The sequence below is a fragment of the Engraulis encrasicolus genome, chromosome 9, assembly GCF_034702125.1.
Source record: "Engraulis encrasicolus isolate BLACKSEA-1 chromosome 9, IST_EnEncr_1.0, whole genome shotgun sequence".
Taxonomy (NCBI): Eukaryota; Metazoa; Chordata; class Actinopteri; order Clupeiformes; family Engraulidae; genus Engraulis; species Engraulis encrasicolus.
Window position 1 is genome coordinate 20,720,781 of NC_085865.1, and position 14,930 is coordinate 20,735,710.

Sequence of the window (14,930 nt, forward strand, 5' to 3'; positions counted from 1 at the left end):
ATTTGGTCTACAAATGAGAGAGACTGCCAAAACTATGATCACTGAACAAAATACTGTTTTCTAAAGGCACTAACAAAGACTTAAGTGTATACCATGCATACCTGTAACTCCCTACATACTGATTTCAAAGGACAAGAGGGGGAGAAAAATCAGCCATATTAGAGTAGCAGTAGATGCATAAGATGACCGTAGATGATAACATTTGCCACCACATTGCCGATGCATGCACGGAAGTCATGATTTCTCTATGGAGGGTCAGCGAATAAAGCGATCGAATTTGCCAGGAGTAAAGTGACCTGAGAGACTCAGCGATTCAAGTCAAGCTACTATTATGGTAATGAGCTATGCCGTGGTTCGTCGAAAACCAATTGGAGTGTTCGTATCTCAGAATATCCCAGGCTGACAAGCTAGAGCCGTTATGTGATTAACTAAATCAAACATGTCCGTGTCACGTCCAGAGCCAATAAAGCAAATTCATGGTGTAACTTCTTCAGAAACCTCGGCTTCTCGGGTTGCGTCGGTCATTTCTGGTGTACATGCAGCTTAACTAGGAAAGAGGAAGGAAGAGGAGGCCAGTACTCACGTCGTTGTCCATGTACTTGAGTAGCGGGGAGTTGCAGACCTTGTAGACCTGATCCTCATCCTGCTCGTCGTAGCCCTGCAGCAGCTCCTCCATGGCAATGCAGTCCTCACTCCCACTGAACCCTGGGATACTGGAGGAATCAGGAGGCCCATCAGGCACACAGAGGGACTTTTATTTTGCTATTCTCATATACTGCTCAAAAAATAAAGGGAACACCAATCTACAACTCCCAAGTCAAACAAACAACTGTAAAAACAGCATGTGAAAACCTGAACCTGAAAACCTAAAGGTGTCCCTACTAACCATTTACATATATTATTAATGCTTATTATTTTCGTGCTCCCTTTATTTTTGAGCAGTATGTTTGTACCTTTGGGCCTTTAGCCTTTAGTTTTTGTTGTACAGACAAATGTATGATGGCAATAAAGGTCTTGAAGCATTCACAATCTAATTAGTAGTCTAAGTGAGTATTATCGGCCAGATTAAGTCAGTCTATTACCAGTGTGATGGTAAGGAGATAAGTCGATGCAGAATCAGCCTAAAATTATGTTATTAGTTCACTTACACAACAGGGAGCTGAATTTGTCTATTTTCACAGGGATCATTTTTCACTGAGTAAGACCTCATTTCAAGCGCACAGCAACAGAAATGGGGGATAATGGGCAACGTGCCAAAAATACACTCTCTTCTCTTCCCCTACTTTCAAACATATTCAAAAACTACTCGTTCAGGACACACAAACAGGCCGGCATCATAAACACATTTTTATATAGCAATTTTGTCAGAGGAAATTTAAAAGTGACGTATGAAGATTTGTACCTGTAACCTTCTCTGACACATTTTTCTGCTGCTACATAGTCTGCTCGGTGAAGGTGGACGAGCACTTGTGCAATGGTTTTCTGCAGCAAACAGACAAGACGAAGCAAACAATGACCATCCATTTGTCAGTGGCATTACACATTAAGGGGCACGCCACTGTCGCAGTGAACAGTGTGTGTGTGTGTGTGTGTGTGTGTGTGTGTGTGTGTGTGTGTGTGTGTGTGTGTGTGTGTGTGTGTGAGATGTTAGCACGGTCCAGTGAGCAGCTTGTGTATGAATGGTATCATGCAGTAGGTGGCCAGTGAACAGTGTGTGTGTGTGTGTGTGTGTGTGTGTGTGTGTGTGTGTGTGTGTGTATGTGTGTGTGTGTGTGTGGATGGTAGCATGCTCCAGGTGGTGGGACAAACAGCCAGTTGGTGGATATGGGCCTGAAGTCCTGCAGTCCCAACTCTGTTGCCTTAACCACCAAACCGCCTTTGCCAAGACCATTACAACAGGAGCAAGAACAACCAATTCTGGGGTGAGTTTCTCAAAAGGGAAGTTGTTAGCCTGTTAGCAACTTCGGTAGTTGCCAATGGGAAAATGCATTGAAAGCAACGAAGTAGCTAATGTAGTAAGCAACTTTGGTTTTGAGAAATTCACCCCAGGGGGTGACAAAGAGACATGAAGTTTTTCTCAGAATTGCAGAATTCTCATAATCCAAGCATTGAGCATGACTGATACTAGATGTGTAAACTAACAACCCACACAATAACTTAACAACATGTGCCAATTAGACACTTAAAATTATTTCAAACATACCTTAAAACACGTTGGATAATTCTCTATTTCTTTGTACATGTTCTTCTCCTTCTGAAGTGACACTGCTGCCTCATCAAACCTGACACATCACATCAGAAGAGAGCAGTTTATAGTCTGAAAATCTGCTAAATGTTACATGTGCGGAAGTAAAACAAAAAAAGGTGAAACAACATAACGTCGGTTCTTACTTGCGTTGCCTAACAAGTAATCTGGAAGCCTTTCCCAGCAACTCTGACGCCTGCCGAAGACGGTCCTCATTCTAGAGCAGCAAGTAATAAGGGGAAATCAAAAGTCATTGTTTCCATTCATTCATTTATTGCAAGGAAGGGCTTTAATCTAAGTTCTCCAAAAGTGAGAACTCGGTAAAGCTAGAGGAATAACCATCAGACAATATTACCTCAAATACTGATGCAGCTTTCTGGTAGAGATCCACTGCTTTAGCTAGATCCATCGGTTCTATTAATCTAACGTAAACACAAAAAGAGTCAAAGTGATGATATAAAAAACACCATATAGCGGACCTCCATAGCCTTCCAGTTAAATGCTGTGAATCTAACTATGAATTTTAAGGTATTTAATTTGCATGACTTTCCAGGTTGCATTTTTTTGTTGCTGTGCCTGACGTACAATGAAATAATGCTCTACAACATCATCTCCATCCTGATGGTCCTTAAAGCAAACAGTGAAACTGATTCTGGGTTGTTGGGAAGGGAGGTCTGAGATTGGTACTTACTTGCCAGCCCTGTCCAGTGCAATAGCAGCTGTGTCAGGGGTGCCATTCTCCACATACATCATGCTCGCCTTCTCAATGTACTGAATGGCCTCTGGTACCCTCTGCATGTCCTTTAATGCAAAAATAGCCACATTTAAATGAACACTGAGCTGAATTGTGACAGTGAAAGAGAGTGTTCTGTAAATGCTATTGGTTGGATACACTGGCATGATCGTGATTCAGTAAATGCTTATGGAACATACCTTCAACATCATCCCTGCTTGTTCAAGTGCTCTATAAAATAAAATAAAGAAAGATTAAATAAATTGATTGGAATGATGAGAACGACACTCTCAATACAATTAATGAGAGTAATTTGGAAAACAATCTTGTAATTCAGACATGACTTACTTTGCAGCATGAAAGAGACTATAATTTGAATTAAGGAAAAACAGCTTTATGTACTGTGATGAACATAATTAAACATTTGCAACAAAACCATTTGCCATGCACTGAAATACCCTATCACCACCATTTGACTTCATACAGGTCTGTAAAGGATACGTTCTGTTGTTTGTGTGAGCCTCTGCCTCCTGAAGATATGCTTCCTTGGCGTCCTCTAGTTGCTTTGCATTTTTGAAAGCCACAGCTGGAAAAAGAAATGCACAGACTGTTCATACGTGTCCGGGATATGTCTGTATAGAACGGCATTTATTGGTTGATGTGTACTGTAACGTGAGTGAAGGACTTGTGTCGTGGAGCTAGCACTGACCTGCTTTCCCATACTCTGACGCAGCACTATCATAGTCAGGCTTCCACTTCATAAAACTGGTCTTCAGACTGTGATTGGACATGTTATATTGTTATGTGGTGAATGCATTGAGAGTTACATATACTGTCAATGGGTGAATGTAAAGGAAGGGCAAGGTTTCGCCATCAACGTGAAACTCGGGGATGATTCATATTACAGTTCATGTTATTAGTGTGCGTCTCTCGTGACATGCAGGACAGCAACAGTTTCCATGAGTAAGAATTCGTACTGAAATATGTAGGCCTATACATTTGTAAATTATTGTCACATACTTCATTGGAAAGCGCTAAAACAAGGCCAGATAACTACAAGGCCACAAGCTGAAATACGCATCATCATGTTGACAACTTCATTGAGGGCTTCACATAGCTAGGCTAACTCTATGGTTTAATGACACTTAGGGAAACCATACATGAAAAGTGAGTGGTAAATGAATAGTGCATGTATAGGCAGTGAAATTGTTAAATGCTAGATGACAGGCAGCCACACATTGATTAGCTTACTATCAACACAGGACAGGCTAGCTAGCATAACAGCTTAGGTACTTCCGAAACAATCCACTTACTATTTCTCTGCCTTAGCAATGTGCTCGTGGGCTTCGTTTATTTTCGCAGCCATTGTAAGGTTATAGTGTCAGCCTTTCAACCATGTATATAAAGGCACTGAAATACGGTTTAAAAGTCTGCTTTTCCAAAAAACTACGCAGAGCAGTGTCTGCTGTTTGGAATCCTGACAGTCGCCGACGTCGATGAAAGTGATGACTACGGGTGCCGATGAGCTAGACGTAGATCGTTTTGCATTTTTGCAGTCGCCGTGTAACATCACCGTTCTCTTGCTATTCGAGTGTTCAGCCTGGCCTGAGCGAATCTAGACAGCCGCATGGGATGGTCAGACACAACATGCAACAACTAATTATGTATGTGTGTATAACACTTTACGAGCGATCAGCAAAATGTTATGAAAATATGAATAATGTAAAATAATAATAATAAATACATTGCATCTAAACAAATGGAAACAGCACATATATATGTTAGCATACTGTTGGCAATAAACATATTTCAGCTGTGATTATGTAGATACTTTTCAGATTCTATTTCGAACAAACATAAACATCCGCTGTGCTATGTGGCTGTTAAATGTTCAATTTTCCCCCACTTAATCTAGACTATTCTTTTAGGCAACTTTTAACCATCCGGGTGTCTGATCTGAGGTCCCTATCTTTATTGTCTATGCCTAGCCTATGGCTTGCATGAAATTGATAACATTCCTCAGCTTGGGCCAAGTGGCCGGTCTGTGTGACTCTTTCCGTTCTTTCCACTCTCCTATGCATTCGATCCAGTGCGCTATGTAGAACTACTGGGCTACTCGTGTTCTCACCTGTACTTTTATGGTCCTGTGTCTTTAAGGCGCCTGGCTGCTTCTCGCTTTGTGTAGAGGGAAGAGTCACGCCATCGAGACAGAACATGCCTTAATTCTGAAAAGTTGATGAAAAATAAAAGAATAGTCGACAATCTCATTGGGAAGCGAGGAATAAACGTTTCACTTTGAAAGGTAAGTTTCCCATCTTTGACATCGATGTGTACAATGTTCTTTCGCGCGTGCTTTGAAATGCAGCCAGAATGAGCCTGGTGCCTGTTTCTTCCTGCCCTGTTATGCTTTACAAAAAGGTGCTGGTATTCGCCCCTCGTTACGTCTTTTGCGAAACATGAGGTGAAATATTAAGTGACCGTTGTGTCAGTAGATTTTGGAAACGCTGTTTGTCACTATTAAACTACATGGGCTGCTTTGAGATACTTTGTAACACTTCCACACAAGGAAGAAACTTTCAGTGTTCTATTGAAGAGTCAAATGACAAACTGATGTACGAACATGAGGAAAGCATTATTAAAATTAGCCAGTCTTTTCAAGGCGCCTTGGAGAAAATGTTTAAGTCTCTCTTATGTTGCATACATTTTCGAAGTAGGGAGGGACATTTTTCATCCGACTTGAAGTAGCAGACTAACGGTAGTTGAGATTTTAAAATAGACGAAGACTGACCACTTTTTGGATCTCGATTTCTGGCCGTTGACGATGCTACTGCGTCGCTGGGGAAATTGGTTGCATCTTTGAAGTGGCTGTTCAAGTTAGCATGACAATAACGAGTGGCAACGAATAAAATGGGCTATACCCTGTAGTTTACCGTCTCTCTGGCAGTCTGTTGATTGTACCCAGATAGTAATCTTGTTACTGGCCAGAATTCGCCCCCACACCCAGGACGGCAGCAATTTTAGTTCAGGCACGCACGCACACATGCAAAATCTGAAGTCACAAAAATTTCCCCAAACATTGTGTGTCGTTGTAGGTTGGGTTTGATTCGTTCTCGCCGGAATGAAGTCTACCCAGACGCAACTGTTTCTCCTCACCGGGCTTCTCTGTCTGTTGTCAGGACTCTCACTTGTCACCGCCTGTAATAAAGCGTTGTGTGCGAGCGATGTCAGCAAGTGTCTGATTCAGGTAAGAGCGAAATCTTGATAGTACTACTCAGGCCTTGCTGTGACTTGCCTGTGTGCATGCATGTCGAACCCTTCATAACTGTGATTTACCAGTTGATGTAGTAGCCCATGTGTTTAAAAAGTAAGATTAAGGCAGGTAGCTCTGTGGATGTGCATTGTTTTGAAACATGTCTTACTGCATCATGGGGCTGGAACTCCTTTCAACTTCTTTAGGTTTAGGAAGCTGAAATGGATACTGTTGACATAACTCTGTCTCTCCTAAAACAGACCCAGAAAAGTCCCCACCAAAGAATTCTTGGTCCATTAAGGTCTGATATGTCTGCTCCAAACATAAACAGACAGAAAAAAACTCCCCTTACCTCTCTGCCTAGCCCCTTTTTTTCTGAAAGTGGAGGTTCATTTTCTCCATCCCTTTGCACATCTGGAATTTGACCCCTGAGCACCCCACCTCCTCCTCCTCCTCCTGTTCTTCTCTCTCTTCTTCCCCATGTGCTATACTCCCGAGCAGTGCAAGTGAATGAGTGAGTGAGCGAGCCAGCCAGCTTGAGGTCTCTCCTTAAGCGTTTTCGGCCCAAGCCGCAAGTCTCTGATTCTCTAGGATGGCTTCTAAATGTGTACAGCATGTTTTGATATGTGCTAGATGGGCTGTGTCATGCCGTAATAAGCATGTGGTTGACACATGGTGCCTCTTGTGAAAGGGAAAAGGTTTTATGCCCGCCTGTGTGAACGACACCCTGAAGGACTAATTGCAGTACCACTCATGTACGCCGTAACACACTTTCAGACTTTCCAGGGTTAGAAGAACCCAAGCATCAATTTTATTTTATCCCCCCCCCTCCTCTGACCAGCTTTGTGGATAGCGTGGTCATTTCACTGCTTCAGGAGGGGACAGAATTAGTTTTACTATTTACACAACAACTTGTCATTACAAGGAAAAGGTTAAAACTTGGTTACAAATTTGAACGTGGACAAAACAGTGACACAAAGTAGCAATGCCATCATCAACAATAGAGCCAACAACACAACGTTGTAGTTAAAACACACACACACACACACACACACACACACACACACACACACACACACACACACACACACACACACTAAACTGCTTGTGACACTAAAGTCAAATTTCAGCTGGCGCTCATCACAGTGTGAAGTGGGCCTGTGGTTGGGGTTCGGCCCTGGCCCCTGCTCCGGTTATCCAGCAGCGTTGGGGGAACATGTTTGTTTATTGTACTCTATGGTGTTGTTTGGATGTACAGGAGTTGTGTCAGTGTCGGCCTACGGAGGGGAACTGCTCGTGTTGCAAGGAGTGTATGCTCTGTCTGGGCACCCTATGGGAGGAGTGCTGCGACTGTGTGGGTAAGTCGGTCTGTGTGTGTGTGTGTGTGTGTGTGTTTTGACTGTGTGGGTAAGTGCCTATTTATGCCTGTCCATGTAGACGGGATATGGACGTTCAAAACAAGGACCGCCGTGAAAGGGCTTCACTTCCAAGTGTGTGTGTGTGTGTGTGTGTGTGTGTGTGTGTGTGTGTGTGTGTGTGTGTGTGTGTGTGTGTGTGTGTGTGTGTGTGTGTGTGTGTTGTGACAGTGTGGGTAAGTGGCTATTTAAGCCTGTCCATGTAGAGGTGAGATTATACAGGACATTCAGGTCAAAACAAGGACAGCCATGAAACGAATTGAGGTGTGTGTGTGTGTGTGTGTGTGTGTGTGTGACTGCAGTTGTCATGTATGCAACATGATGGTGCAGTGGATGTGTTGATATCCCAAATCCAAACATTGACAAATATCGTTTTTATTTATTTCTGTTTATTCGAAGGTAATCAACAGAAGGGTTTATTTGTCCGTTTAATCAAAACAAGTATACAGTGTGTTGAGATAACATGTCCTTTAGGTTCACAAGGTACTCTAAACTCATTAAAAGAACAAGTATACATGACATAATACAATTATATACTTGTATAAAAAGTCCAAAGATAAGATGGATGTAGGGAAATAATTCTGATTCAATAGTTTTTAGTTATGAAACATTATTACATGTTCGGAAGCTGTTCAGTAATTGTGTCTTGGGCTTTTACAATCTTAAAACGGCAAGCCTGCCCCATATAAACACGGCTAAATAAACCACACATCGAAATAGACCACACACCAAAGTTTTTAGTTTACTAGTCTGACTTCCATGCACTGTTTTTCACCCCCCTATAGGCATGAATTGGAGCCTGAGGTTTTACCCTTTCACTTCACTCATGCACTCTTTCTGACCGCAATGACAAAAACATCAGTCCCTGTAGAAACACTTTTGAATGAAGCCTTATCATTCCGAAGCTTTCACTACTTGTCTGCCTTCCGTGACCCCACCTCTAGGCATGTTCAACCCCAAAGAACTATCGCCTGAGGTTTACCCTCTGACTTGGTGGTTTTCAAAGTGGGGGCCAGGGACCCCTGTTGGGCCGCGAGGGGGTGCTAAGGGGGGCATGGCAAATTAGAGCAAAAATGAGCAAGATAAACTAAATAATCGAAGTTAGGTAAACTAAAAACATTCAAATGTGTTTACTTCAAGACACATTCAAATGCCATGGATTTGTAAATTGTTTCTTTCCTCGATCACTGCTATGCTTCTTATAGTATGTTTCCTGTTCTACTTGAACTGATTTAGGAATCTGCCAACTACATTGAGATCTATGGTGTGCAGAAAGAATGGCCTATTGGCACGTTGTTTATACACTTTCCATATTAGGGGGCGGGGGGGAGTAGCTTAGCTGACACCTACTGATATATGAGGGGCTTTGCCATGGTTGGATTTGGCAACCCCTGCACTCTTTGACCCTGCTATAGGCAACCCCAAGAACTACAGCCTGAAGTACCCTCTAACTTGAGGTTTAGAGGGAGGAGGCCACTCACTTAAAATCAGCGGTGTAGTCTACTTTTTTGAGGTGGGTATACTGTATATTTGAGCATTTTTTTGAAGTGGGTATACTGTATATATTTGTGCTATTCAAAACAATGGATCAATCAATTTGAAGTGGGTATACTGAAATCCCTGAAATTTAGAAGTAGGTATACTCCGTATACCCGCGTTCTACGTAGACTACACCACTGCTTAAAATCCTGTTTTCTCTCATTTTTTTTATTCCATGGTAGAACTAGAAGCACTCGGAGAGCGCAGACCTCCACCAAGGAAGCTGCTTGATAGAACATTTGACTATATAACACCCTAAGTCTCTCCGCCTTCTTTTTGTGGAGTCCCCGCAATTCAATGTCTGGTCACTAGGGGCGTCTAGATATATAGGCCAGCAATGGTGAAGAATCTTTTAAAAAGTCCTGGTTCCGGTTCGTGATCTGGATCACCACCAGAATTTAATCGCTTGTTCCTTGGGTAATTATCAACAACTCCAGAAAGCTTCGTCTAGTTATGCTGCTGACAAACAGACTGACAAACAGACAAACCAACACGACCGAAAACATAACCTCCTTGGCGAAGGTAATAGAGGGAGAAATGGGGTAAAGGAGATTTTCAGTCAGCCTTTGTCTTGCACTAGTTCCTGGGATGTACACAATCCTCACCCTCAACTGAATATATCTAGCCTGGGCGAAAGCAACTGTTGACTCCCCGTCAAACAGTCTGGCAAAAGCCAAGAGGAATCCGTCTCCGTGGAGGATGGGAGATGGTCTGATCTTACTCTGCATTTAAATTCAGTGGAGCTCCGAATTCAAATTAAAACACATATTGTGCTTTATTAGCATGACTGTTATGATATAGCGTTGCAAAAGCATACAAATAACAAAACATAAGTGTGAATATAGTTACCTTAACCAATCAGTAACGGACTTTGCGTCACCACTCTCAACTGTTCGCTGATTGGCCAAACATTGAGAGAACCGAGCTGGAGGCTTTTGCCAAACAATGTGCAGAGCCAAAATTTTTGGGTGGAGAACATAGGATGGCGTCGCCAGGCTAGAATATCCCCTCTAACTTCCGCGCACCCTTTGACCCCCGCCGCAGGCATGTGCAACCCCAAGAACTACAGTGACACGCCGGCCACGTCCAAGAGCACGGTGGAGGAGCTGTACCGGCCCATCCCCTCGCTGTTCCGCGCGCTGACGGAGGGCGAGGCGCCCATCAACATGATGGTGGTCTCCTTCCCCGTGGCCGAGGAGCTCTCCTACCACGACAACCTGGTCTCCTTCCTGGAAACCATGGAGGACCAGCACCAGAACGTCTCGCTGCCCGGCAACAGCATACACGCCACCTACGACACCAGCCAAGGTAGCAACTTCAGTTCTTTTATGGTTTTGTTTGTTGTTGTTTTTTTCCTGATCTGTTATTTTTTTAGTACATTGTAGTACATTTGCAGTTTTGTGCTCTGGGGTTTATTGTGAAGGGAAACTTTGTTCCCAGGTGATGTCCCTTTGTTGGTTTGCATCAAGTCATGTTTACTATGGAACTTTTTAACCTGACGTCAGACACCTTTGAGTCAATGCATTCAGAAGAGGTATAATTTGCATCCGGGGTGATATACTTTCCATACACGCTGCTGTTGATGAAACCACCAGTCATTTATACCTGCTTTGCTGGGGTATGAATTTTTGGGTTTCAAAATCTTTCTATAATACACTGTAATTTGCCGTTTTAATTTGACTTTTTGCCGTACAAACACTTTTAAGGTGCATCCAAAATGTAAACATTTTCAAACATTTCTTTGTGAATGGCTAAACAGCACCATGTCACTTAGTGAGTGTGCATGGGTCCTCCCCTATCACAGTTCAGAAGGAAACGCTGATAAAAGCAGCTGCAAAGGTCATTTGTCTCCATCGTATCTCACTCACGAGACACTCCGTAAAGCAACAACACACACACACACACTGTGTGGAATGTCAAAGCTTTGACGTCCAACCTGCCCCTTCTGACAGATGACTGGCTTCCATTAGGGTCCTGTTAGCGGAGGCTGTGCAGCCTTCCCTGGCTATATTATGACAGCAGCACCTAGTGAGGCCAGGGCCATGCCGAGCAGAGCGGGCGCGGCGCGGCTCTGGCTCTTTCATGTCTGTGCGCTCGGCTGCACGCCTCCTGGTGTCCCAGCTCCGCCCCACCCAGTCAGTCTCTCCTCTCCTCTGCTCTGCTCTGCTGCTGCACTTGTCTGGCTGATGTGAGCTGAACTGATTAGGGGCCAGATGTGTGTTTCCGTCTCATGTGTTGTTCGCCGGTACCTCTGACCCAGATCTGTTTCTCCCGCCGAGAGTGAAGATGAGGCGTGTGTGTGTGTGTGTGTGTGTGTGTGTGTGTGACCATATCTACCCATCTGTTTGTGTATGTGGCGAGTGGAGCAGTGTGTCTGTGTGATGTGAGCATGTGTGTGTCTGTTTGGTGGGGAGGTGGTCGATGGGATGGAGGGCATCTCATTAATCTGCCATCCAGCAGTGAGGGACATGCCCCATGTTACCCAGCAGTGAGGGACATGCCCCATGCTCCCCACAGACAGGCACAAAGACCTGTATGATGTTGTAGCACCGCTAGCTCCTCTCCTCCTCTCCGCTACATGCATACCTCGCATTCATTGTATTGGGAAATCCTGTATTTGGCAGTGTGCCTGTGGACAGCTCAACAGACACACACACACACACACACACACACACACACACACACACACACACACGGTCAGCGAGCCAGCCAGCCAGCCAGCAGGATGTACAGTTACATAGTGCACAGGCAAATTTTCTAGATGGGTATCGGAGGGGGCCTGATGATGACAGTGTTTAGTATTTGCTTAGGCAGAGAGTCATTTGGCCCAAACACACACACACACACACGTTTCACTCCTGCAGCACACACGCACACACGTTTCACTCCCGCAGCACACACACACACGTTTCACTCCCGCAGCATTTTCTGGTGTCGTAATGAATGCTTTAAGCGCTGATACACACCTGTGCGCAAAGGTGTAATCATGTTCAGCTGCTACTCAAAATACATTATTAGGAGTTGCAGCCGAAAGCCTATATGTGTTTACCACAGCAAGACTAGCAGGGGTAGAGAAGAAGACGCCGTAGCTCACAGCTTATTAGGGTTTAAATGGAACATACACAAGCTGAGATCTCACAGCATGAGCAGGACTAATGATGGCATGCTGTCTCCTATGTCTCCGTACACAGTACATCATGTTGTCTGTGTTTGATGGAGTTTAAATGCAATGTGTGTGTATACAGGTTGAATTGGGATTTGCTGTGTGTGTGTGTGTGTGTGTGTGTGTGTGTGTGTGCGGGTGAGCGTGCGTGCGGGGGTTAAATGGGATTTGACATGTGGGGGGCTCTGGTCAGGGGTCAGGTTTGAACAATTTTTTCTTGATTGAAAAGCATTAAAAATGTTTTACTGAGCTGCTGATGCATCACAATGTAATTTGAGCTTATGTGGAGTCAGCCAGTTCACAGCCTCTGCACCTGTATGCCATTTTGTGTGTGTGTGTGTGTGTGTGTGTGTGTGTGTGTGTGTGTGTGTGTGTGTGTGTGTGTGTGTGTGTGTGTGTGTGTGTGTGTGTGTGTGTGTGTGTGTGTGTGTGTGTGTGTGTGTGTGTGTGTGTGTGTGTGTGTGTACACACGTGTACGAAAGTGAATGCATGAAGGCTATGTATGGATATGCGTGTTAATGAATGGATATGTTGGATCATCTGTGCAATGTGTATTGTGTGTATCCCACTGGACTACTTGAGGACTAATAACGTTTCTCTCCTTTTCTCCTCCACAGCCAACAACATGTGCACTGTGGTGTACTTCGACGACTGTGTGTCGATCCGCCAGTGCAAGCAGTACTGTGAGTCCATGGGGGGCTCCAAGTACCGCTGGTTTCACAACGCCTGCTGCGAGTGTATTGGGCCAGAATGTCTAGACTATGGCAGCAAAGCTGTGAAGTGCATGAACTGCCTCTTCTAATGGTTGTGATTGACGGAAGCTACTTTGGGGTGGGAGGGTGTTGTTATTGTTGGTGCCACCAGGAGGCAGTGTTTTGGAAAAAAAACAGGGATGAGTGTTGGCAGATGGGCTGCCATGTAAAAAAAAACATTATTCGACAATATTGTGATGATGGAAAATATTAGCCCTTATTTTAATGTTTTTATTTTTGTTTCTGTTGTTGTTTTAATGTATACGAATAACGCTCACACTACATCTTAGGCCTAGCAAATATATGGACTATTTTTTGTCTTAACTCCCATGAATGTAGATGTTAGTCTACCGCTTCTCCACCATTTGGTACATGGTACAGCATCTCAGCTCACGTTATACCAAATAAACCATTTTGAGGTAAATATATGCAAAGAGAGGTTGGTTATATTTGCAATTAAGCTTTTTTGTTGTTAAAAGACCTTGTCGCTACTTAGTCTAAACAGTTAATCACATTCCAGATGTTTTTATTGTCATTATTACTAAAATGCACATCATGTTTTTATCATGTAAACTATTAAGAGAATGTATTTCATTGGCTAAAAATGTTGGTACTTGGAGAAGGAAAAAAAATCTCAAATACAAACCCTACCATGTTGTATTATTTCTTTGAGGTGAAGTTTATACCATAAATCTGTACTGCTACTGGAGTCTCGAGTGGAAATTTCTTGTTACTGGTCAAAAAGTCTTCCATGATGATTCACTTTCCTGTTCCCACATCTTAGACTCATTACATAAAGGCATGGTTGCATTTGGTTTAAGTTAAATGCTGGCATGGATACAACTGTTGTGGAAAGAAAATGGAAAAACAAACACTACCAGCTCCTTCCTACCTCAGCACAGGGAAGCTGTCAGAGGGGGGCAAAGGTGTCAGTTATCCTAGGCCCAGAATTGGGACTCCATTACATTTTATGTATTGAGTGTAGGAGCCTTTCAGATGACTATATCCCAGGCTCATTCAAAGTTTCCCTGCCTCAACATATAGAGTGGTTCATGGCATGGGGTCTGTTTGAATAAAGAAAACCAAAACATCCCAGCTATGACCATAAAGTAGGTTATCCCACCTAGCGGTGGCTGTTATAGCAGTTTCAGGTAAATAAGTAACATTTATTCAGGTGTCGGTCCATGCCTTCAGTCATGACCTCATAGAGGTGTCTGAACACTAGGACTTCACTTTAATTGGTTTGTAATTTTCTCTGTAGCAATGACTGTTAGGTAACTGAAAACAGACAAGGGCTAAGTGCTCAGCAGCTCAAGGCGTTTCCCAGACTGCTGTGAACCAGCCTTGCCCATATGCATCTGGATTTTGTCTTGATCAAGTTTTTAACACAGCATGATCAGAATGTGAGACATAATCCCTAGTAAATTGGTAACAGAGAGGGAGAAAAAACACTTCCACAGAGCTGCACACTAGCACAGCTCTAAAGAACCTCCAACCAGTTAACAGTGAAGAGCCACTCCTCCACAAAACCGTTAAATCCAAGCAGCTCGCTCCAACCCCATCCCCATCCCTCGGCTGCATCAAACTGATTTCTAAAGCCGTGTCCTCCTCCAGTCTGCCCTTGCGTTAACCCCACAGGTGTTCATTCACACTCCATCCCATTTGGCTTAAAGCGCCCCCTCTCTAGTCTCCCTCCTCCTTCCAGCCCCCTCCCCTGGACGGTGCTCCACAGGCACAGAGGAGAGACATGCAGAAGAGAGGGGGCTGTTTCTGGGTCAGCCCAGTGAGCCGTGCACAGGACTCAGCTGGGTGCGTGTGTGTGTGTGTTGAGCT

At 43.8% G+C, this 14,930-nt stretch overlaps 2 protein-coding genes across 2 annotated transcripts in view; one reads left to right on the top strand and one right to left on the bottom strand.

The window, feature by feature from the left end:
* The window catches only part of LOC134455586 (gamma-soluble NSF attachment protein-like), a 6,965-nt gene extending 2,477 nt beyond the window's left edge, over nt 1–4,488 (bottom strand). The window contains exons 1-11 of the mRNA XM_063206732.1: nt 4,292–4,488; nt 3,688–3,755; nt 3,480–3,564; nt 3,327–3,344; nt 3,179–3,209; nt 2,937–3,046; nt 2,601–2,667; nt 2,392–2,462; nt 2,204–2,282; nt 1,403–1,482; nt 584–713 (exon numbers count right to left, since the gene is read on the bottom strand). Coding sequence (XP_063062802.1) covers nt 584–713; nt 1,403–1,482; nt 2,204–2,282; nt 2,392–2,462; nt 2,601–2,667; nt 2,937–3,046; nt 3,179–3,209; nt 3,327–3,344; nt 3,480–3,564; nt 3,688–3,755; nt 4,292–4,344 — 792 coding nt within the window. The 5' untranslated portion in view covers nt 4,345–4,488. The remainder of the gene's footprint in view (nt 1–583; nt 714–1,402; nt 1,483–2,203; nt 2,283–2,391; nt 2,463–2,600; nt 2,668–2,936; nt 3,047–3,178; nt 3,210–3,326; nt 3,345–3,479; nt 3,565–3,687; nt 3,756–4,291) is intronic.
* A 590-nt stretch (nt 4,489–5,078) lies between these two features.
* twsg1b (twisted gastrulation BMP signaling modulator 1b) lies at nt 5,079–13,806 on the top strand. Its single transcript, XM_063206115.1, has 5 exons — nt 5,079–5,280; nt 6,071–6,222; nt 7,487–7,586; nt 10,227–10,490; nt 12,963–13,806. Exons 2-5 carry the CDS (start codon nt 6,097–6,099, stop codon nt 13,145–13,147), a joined length of 675 nt encoding a protein of 224 aa, XP_063062185.1. The 5' UTR covers nt 5,079–5,280; nt 6,071–6,096; the 3' UTR covers nt 13,148–13,806.
* Nucleotides 13,807–14,930: the final 1,124 nt, after the last annotated feature.